This window comes from Otolemur garnettii, unplaced genomic scaffold, assembly GCF_000181295.1.
Source record: "Otolemur garnettii isolate 467f Iridium unplaced genomic scaffold, OtoGar3 scaffold00101, whole genome shotgun sequence".
Classification (NCBI taxonomy): Eukaryota; Metazoa; Chordata; class Mammalia; order Primates; family Galagidae; genus Otolemur; species Otolemur garnettii.
Window position 1 is genome coordinate 426,584 of NW_003852496.1, and position 8,255 is coordinate 434,838.

Genomic DNA, 8,255 nt, shown 5'->3' on the forward strand with positions numbered 1-8,255 from the left:
GCATATGGGGACTAGAATTTGGTTTCACTGCAGCACTGGGACCACTTTGCCCTATGATGTGATAAAACTGACCTGCCTAATGTGGTGGGAGCTGAGCTGATACACAAGCTCTCAGAAATGGAGAATGGGGGTTCTAGTCTCAAGAAACTGTTGAAACACTGCAGCTGAAAGGCTCAGCCTGGTTTTACAACAGACAAGGTTGTATTTGACCAGAAGCCCATGATTTCTGGCTGAAGTCTTTTTTTTTTTTTTTTAAAACCCAACAAGTGTGTTACGCTCCTCAGACTCACAGACTCGGGAGAAGGGCCACAACACGCATAGTCTGTGGGGAGGCAGCATCAAGGGACAGCCCACATTGTTTCCTCTCAGGACTGAAGGAAACATTTTTGGTAAATGTACCTAAAAGTCTAAAGAACTAGGCTGGTCTAATCAGAAACCAACTGGGGTCTCCCCAGTCCCACAACCCATAGGCATTCAAGTCTCAGGAACACAGAGCCTAGAAGGTGGCCCTCTGGTCTCCACAGGCAGGGGTTTGTTGTCTCTGCAGATCCGGCAGGTTGACAGTGCTTGGTGGGAACTGGGTGGTCCCAGGCCTGGCAGCATCTCCAGCTGTGGGAAGCACCTCCTGCAAGACCAAGAGCCCAGTGAGCAGAGGGGGAGGTGGAGACAGCAGGGTGCTGACAGGAGCAGGCAGCTGGCAGAACCAGTGGCAGGCTACTACTTCTCATTAAAACGAGTATTTTCTCTCACATCTGTAATCCTAGCACTCTGGGAGGCCATGGCAGGTGGACTGCCTAAGCTTAGGAGTTTAAGACCATTCTGAGCCAGAGCGAGACCCCGTCTCAACCTAAAATAGAAAAACTAGCCAGTGTTGTGGCAGGTGCTTGTAGTCCCAGCTACTCAGGAGGCTGAGGCAAGAAGATCACTGGAGCCCAAGAGTTTGAGACCATGGCACTCTACCCAGGGCAATAGAATGAGACTTTTTTTTTTTTTGGTAGAGACAGAGTCTCACTTTATTGCCCCTGGTAGAGTGCCGTGGCATCACACAGCTCACAGCAACCTCCAACTCCTGGGCTTAAGTGATTCTCTTGCCTCAGCCTCCCGAGTAGCTGGGACTACAGGTGCCTGCCACAACGCCTGGCTACTTTTGTTACAGTTCGGCCGGGGCCAGGTTTGAACCTGTCACCCTCGGTATATGGGGCTGGCGCCCTACTCACTGAGCCACAGGTGCCACCCTAGAATGAGACTCTTAACTCAAAAAAACCAAAACAAAACAAAAAAACCCAGAACAACAACAAAAAGAGAATGTTCTCCCCTTATTTTAAACACATGTTCTCAAAAACAAAGAAAGAAACATGTTCTTTGGTGGAAAATGTTAGATATAAACAAAAATAAGGAAAAGTGAAGTGAACTCACCCTGTGTTGTAAATTTTCCCAGACTGTGTCCCATGCATGCTGATGTATATACACATTCAGGCACCTATGTACCTTTTTTTTTTTTTTTTTAAAGAGACAGAGTCTCACTTTGTTACAGCTCACAGCAACCTCTAGCTCTTGGGCTTAGGCAATTCTCTTGCCTTAGCGTCCCTAGTAGTGGGGACTACAAGCGCCTGCTACAACGCCTGGCTATTTTTTGTTGCAGTTTGGCCAGGGCCAGGTTTGAACCTGCCACCCTCAGTTTATGGGGCCGGTGCCCTACTCACTGAGACACAGGCGCCGCCACCTATGTACCTTTTTATAAAAACAAAAGTCTCTTTACTTCCATAACCAGTCCTTTCTCCCTACTTTGCACATGGTGAGCACCTCCTATGGGTATCAAGTGTCCATCAACACCATCAAAGTCTGACCAGGATGTGGCTGAGGGCTGTGTCAGCCCCATCTAGTCCCCTTCCTCCTGCTACAAGAAATGTTCCTGTCTGGGCATTGACTCCAGGCTGCAGTGAACGTCTCTGGGCTGTGTTCTTACTACCTTATTTCTTTAGGCATATCTTATGAGTGGGCTGCCCAACAGAATAGAGCAGGTATTTCTGTAGTCCCCATACCACCTAATTCCCCTCCTCTGCGTTCTGGGGCTGGCCTATGACCCCCACCAGTCAACATTTGGTTTAGATGTTAGGAAAACGTTGAATAGCCCAATTTGAATGCAACAAATCTAAAATTCCCATTTGCACAGATTTTAAAAATATACATTTATACTCAATTATTAGAAATTTGATAAGCTACATCTTTCATTATTTCATACGCAACTCTGAATTATCTGTGGCCCCATCTTAAGCTTAACGATTTATTTAAGCCAACTACTGGATTCATCTAGGTCCATCTTCCCACAGCCCAAACACAGGCTAGCCTGCTTCCCAAAGGAGAAACGACTAGGATTTCTCAACAGTAACTCTCCCGTGGCTTATGGAGCCACAGTGATGCACGATCCGGAGCTTTGTTCTCAGCCTTGTTTACCCACCTTCTCCAAGAGGCACCAGAAATCCTGGCAACCAACCCGATGAGCCTCCGCAGCCAGGGGGCCCAGAAACTAACCTGCAGCCATCAAGCCAGCCTTCAGGAAGCTCTGCAATAGTCTCAATAAGAAAAACAAAGGCCATGAGGCATCCAGACCTGGAGGACATAGATGGGCAGGTCCACAGCAAGGAAGGGATGAAGGACAGGCAGCCGTGGGCTGTGGGCCAGCAGGACACCATCACTGGAGGGCTCGTTCTGGGGAGGCAAAAAGGCCTTTCACACATTTACCGGACAGAGGCAGCCATGCTCCGCATCCTGGCTCAAGGAGTCCCTTTTACTGCATTGCTCAGGAGAGCCAGCCCAAGCACTGTGTTCAAGGGTCCTGCAGACTGTGCCATCTAGGGCTGGGGGATACTTGCTCCCCACCTGGCCCTCATCCTCTCACCTCCAGCCCAAGGCCCAGCAGCCTGAGTTGGGCCTAGAACCTTCTACTATCCTGCTCCTTTTTCCTCCCACTGCCCTCCTAAGGGGTGTTTCCAACTTCTTGTGGGTGCTCCCGGCATCCCCACCCCCAGCACACCTACTGTGCTCTTTAATACCTTCCTGGACCCCATAAAAAGGCCTTCCCTGTGCCCTAGTTCACCCATAGGCCAGCTGGTAGAGACCAGGGAAGATAGAGGGGCTTGCTGATAAGGGACACACCCAGGCCCCTCAGGATCTAGGCAAGACACAGGGCAATGTTCAGCACTTCACCTGTCCTGCCCCTGCACTCCCACTCATGACCACCATCCATACCCCAGCAGTGACCTCCTGGAGCCACTGACCCCACCACTACTCATTCCTCCTACTGCCCTAAGAACCTCCCATGTGTCAAGCACTGAGCACTATTATTTCCATTTTATGATAAAACTGAGGCAGAGTACTTACACAACTTGCCCAAGACTAGGCTGGTAAGAGACAGGCAAAGGATCCCAACTCAGGTTCCCCTATCCTCACAGCTTTCATCTCTAATTTGGTATCTCTTAAAACCCCCATGCCCTTCCAATGGGCTCCTCTCTGCCAACGGTACCAGTTCTCCTGCAGTCTTTGTAAAACCTCTGGTCCTCCTGCCTCCACCTCTGACGTGGAGCTGTGACTACATTCCCTCAGAACAGTCCTCCATCCCCAGTGCTGCCCTTTAGGGGACTCTTATCTCTGCAAAGCTCCAACTCCCTGGTTCCAAACCTGAAGAGAAGCAACAAGCGTTCCTGCTCATCTCTACAGACAAGCCTCTGCGCCCCAGTGCCAAGCAAATCCTCACGGATCCTGGTTTCTGCTGGGTACAGTGCCCTCCCTCGATAGGCTTCCCCCATCTGCTCTGCCAGACCATCCCTCCTCTCAACTGCAGACTCCATGAGCTTTACTATCTCCAGACTCTTCCTCTAAGTATCAGAGTCAGAGCTAGCCCAGCACACACGTCTGTGACACCTATGACTGTATTTTCCTCCCATAGGGTAATGTCTGGCTCCAAAGTAACGTACAGTGAAGAGGTGGCATATGACTGGTCCAGTCACAGTTAGCTATTCTCAGCTTTTATCTCTCTTTCTCCCCTCATCCTTCCAAATTATTTTACTTCCCTATTCCAGGCCCTCAAAATTGAGCCTGAAGATGTGGGATCCATCTCGAGGCCCCTCCAGTGCCCAGTGCACTGTGGATTGGCTGCAGCTGCCAGAGACTGTGCACACCCTGGACACTGGCTAAGAAATACCTGGGTTTGCCCATGAGGGGCTCAGCTTAGAAGGAAAGAAACAGAAAAAAATACAGAAATACTCCCACCACATTTAACATACAAGGACTACAGCTGCTGGTGTGCCAGGACCAAACTCCAGAGACCCATAGTCAGGGTGGCCTGCAGGACCCCTCACCTGGCCCTGATAGGAGGAACAGGGCCACCTAAAGGATTCCATCCCATCATAGACAGCCTGGGGGGCTTGGGCAGGGGAGGGGCATGCCCACCTGCTTCAGAGAGAGGTGGGGAGCTGTGAGCTGGGGACCTGGACCCAGGGTCACACAAGGTGTCAGGAAGCTAACACATCTGTCCTAAATAAGGCCAGAGCTTACCCAGATGCAGTGTTACAGGCTGGGAAGGAAGCAGCTGGGGCTGCGAGGAGATGTGTATGATGATTAATAGGGCTGGGGACAGCCTAGATGGAGGGGTGGGCATGAGCAGGCTGGGGATGCCAGGGCAGGCTAGGGACCACTGTAGAGGGCAGGGGTACGTGACACACAGTCCTCAGACACTGTGAAGCCCCTCCCACCATCCTGCCCAGGATCCCCACACGGCTCCCGGCTCTTACCTGCAGTAACTGGATCTGGACACACTGCACCCCCGCTGTCAGAGCTGGTCCCGGGAGCCCTCCACTAGGCACTGCAAAGTTTCCACACAACCAGCCACTATGGTTTGCATGCAAGTGGGGAGGACTGATTTTGCCACCTTTTACTTTGCTTTGAGTAGCCCCTGAGGAATCTAAAATGAAATAGATAAAAACCATACACGATCTTCCGGTCGGCCCTGCTCCTCCCAAGGCTGCACCATGAGGAAGACAGCCTTTCTGTTAACTGCTATTCTGCCCAACCAGCAGGCTTAAAATCACCCGAAAGGAATAATCATAAGACAGGAGGTTAAAAATAAAAAAAAGCCCAGGATTTTGATTATAAAATTAAGAAAAATTTTATTTATTTACTTTTCTTGAGACCTGCTCTTATTTTGTTGCCCTTGGTAGAGTGCCATGGCGTCATAGCTCATAGCAACCTCAAACTCTTGGGCTTACGCAATTCTCTTGCCTCAGCCTCCCAAATAGCTGGGACTAGAGGCGCTTGCCACAATGCCTGACCACTTTTTTTTTGCAGTTGTCATTGTTGTTTAGCAGGTCCAGGCTAGATTCAAACCCACCAGCCCTGGTGTATGTGGCTGGCAGCCTAACCACTGAGATACAGGCACTGAGCCAAGAAAAATTTTAGAAACATACTATACATTTTTACCAGACAGTAATCAGACCAAAGTTGTTCATTCCTGGAGGCAGAGACTCTTCCCACCCCTCTCACTCCAATGACTCCTGGCATGCAGGAGAATCTTAGAGTCCAACTGAGTCCAACCAACCACACAGAGCAATAGACTCGCAGAGAAGGAAGCAGGTCTTCAAAGAGCACCCTGGCCACTGGAGAGCAGGCTGGATGGCAGCCAACTCCTCCGGAGTACTGTCTCTGCCCCACTTCATTTTCAAAAGTGGTCACTTCATTGGTTTTAGAAATACATGCTTTGTTTAAAAAAAAAAAAAAAGTAATGAGGTAAAGTACAAAGACGAAAAAATCCTAACACTCTGAAATAACCCCTCGAACTTCAGGAAGCCCCAGAGGCAGCCCAGAGTGAAGGCTAAAGTATGTCCTATGGAGACCAGTGAATGGCCCAGGTGCAGACACTGGCCCACTCTGCCCTGGGCCTCAGTGTTCAGTGTTCTTTAATTATAAAATGGGAATCATAGTCCTGATCTCACACTCCTTAGGGGAGGACTGACTGAGCACATACATCTTAGGAACTCAGAACGGTACCTGGCTCTGGTAGTACTAGAGAATTCTAGGTGTCATTACTGATGTCACTGCACATCTCTGCCTGGACATAGCCAATGAATGGCCTGCTCGCCTCACTCCACATCCCGTATCTCCTGCGCCCTGAATCCTGACAGCTCCCTGCACTGGAAGCCAGGGGCCTCTGTACTCTGCAGCCAAACCACCTGGGTATAAAATTCTTGGGTCTCCAGCACCTTTCTCATCACTCTACTCACTTTCAGACAGGACAGCAGGGCTGGGGACAGGGTGAGGAAGAGAGGAGCCTATGGCAAAGAAATTCAAATCAGTTCCCAGTACTATAGTCTATTAAATGCGCAACAGCATTGCATTAAAAAAAATGTATGTACCTTAATCAAAAATATTTTATTGCTAAGAAATGCTGACACAGAGAAACAAAGTCAGCACATGCTGTTGGAAAAATGGCACTGACACACTTGCTGGGTGCAGGGTTGCCATAACCTTCACTTTGTAAAAAGTGCAACATCGGCAAGGTGCAGTAAAATGAACGCTGCCTGTGTTCTCCCTGAACTTGTACACTATTCCACTCAACTCCGGAATTTTACCTATATGCATTTTTAGACTTTGAAGTTTTTTAATGCCCTAGTTTATTTCCTTGTGATAAAAATATGTACATAAATTGAAATTGCATTTGAGTTTATAAAAGTTAAACCTTTTTATTTGAATTATTACCATTGCAATTAACACAAAAGTTAATTAAAATTTTTGATAGATAATTATGACATTAAAAACAAAATTTGTATTGAAATTGCATCTCAAAGGGAATGGGCTGACTGGTTCTTTTTCCCCCAATTCATGTGTCTGCATTTAAATATTACTTATTGTTAGAACAGAATTAGACATGGTCAGTATACATTTTACCAGTTAAAAAAATATTTTAAATATAATTTTTTTTTCTTTTTTTGGTAAAGACAGAGTCTTACTTTATCGCTCTCAGTAGAGCCGTGGCACCACACAGCTCCCAGCAACCTCCAAACTCCTGGGCTTAGGCGATTCTCTTGCCTCAGCATCCAGAGTGGGACTACAGGTGCCCACCACAACACCCAGCTATTTTTTTGTTGTTGTTGCAATTTGGTGGGAGCCAGGTTTGAACCTGCCACCCTTGGATAGTATATGGGGCCAGGGCCCTACCCACTGAGCCACAGGTGCTGCCCTGTTTTAAATATAATTTCAGGACAACTTTGCAGCTGCAGACTGAGCTCATTCCATTTAGGGTAGTGATTTTCAACAGGTGTGCCATAAGAATTTTTAAAGATCGTTAATAAAATTATTTTCAAAAGAAGTTCAAAAGCACAGTAAGTACATTCCCTTTTTAATCTTTTTTTTTTTTAATGAATGTAAGTGTGCTGCTGAAGTTTAACTATAGGTTCAAGTGTGCCCTGAGATAAAAAGGGCTGAAGAACACTGATTTAGGGGGACAGGCCTGCCACAAACCCTGGGCAGCAAGGCTGGCCTGCATGGCCACAGCAGTCACAGTAAGCTTATTTTCTGATAAAAGATCTGACTTCATTTTTTAATTCAAATAAACATATCCTTAAAGAATCCTATAAAAATCACTGCAGAATAAGCCACATATCTAGTAATGTATCTTCTAGGTTACTTTTAAAAGCAGGCAAGATTAGGGGCAGTGCCTGTGTCTCAAAAGAGTAGGGCACTGGCCCAATATGCTGGAGGTAACAGGTTCCAACCCAGCCATGGCCAAAAACTGCAAAAAAAAGAAAAAAGCAGGCAAGATTTTATCTATGCATATCATTTATCAAGTTTTATAACATAAAAACAAGATAAATCTAAGCCATTTCCCATTATTTATCTTATAATGGTTCAACGCTGTATGTGTAGGGCAAGCTCTGAGTTATCTATGAAGCAAGAGGTGTGACAGTAGCCTGTATCCCTTCACGCTGTGTGTACCAGCATGATATGTGCATACCAGCAAGTCATGGGAAAATTCAGACTCATGTGTGCAAAGTCAGAAATAATTCCACTAATTTTGCTAAACATATGATTATACTTTTCCTTTATACTTAAAGACCAGAATATGCACGGCTAATAAACTAATTAGTAACTAGAGTATGATTCTTTTTTAAATTAATTATACTTTTCCTTTATACTTAAAGACCAGAATATGCACGGCTAATAAACTAATTAGTAACTAGAGTATGATTCTTTTTTAAATTAAT

The 8,255-nt window shown here is 46.8% G+C and overlaps 1 protein-coding gene across 2 annotated transcripts in view; it reads right to left on the reverse strand.

Moving 5' to 3' along the window:
• Positions 1-243: 243 nt before the first annotated feature.
• ZXDC (ZXD family zinc finger C) overlaps positions 244-8,255 on the reverse strand; it is a 44,054-nt gene continuing 36,042 nt past the window's right edge. The window contains exons 9-11 of one of the 2 annotated variants that reach the window (XM_012809250.2): positions 4,791-4,960; positions 2,611-2,709; positions 244-625 (exon numbers count right to left, since the gene is read on the reverse strand). In XM_012809250.2, coding sequence (XP_012664704.1) covers positions 497-625; positions 2,611-2,709; positions 4,791-4,960 — 398 coding nt within the window. In that variant the 3' untranslated portion in view covers positions 244-496. Of the gene's footprint in view, positions 626-2,532; positions 2,710-4,790; positions 4,961-8,255 lie in introns of both variants that reach the window. The other variant, XM_023516966.1, reaches the window with a different exon arrangement.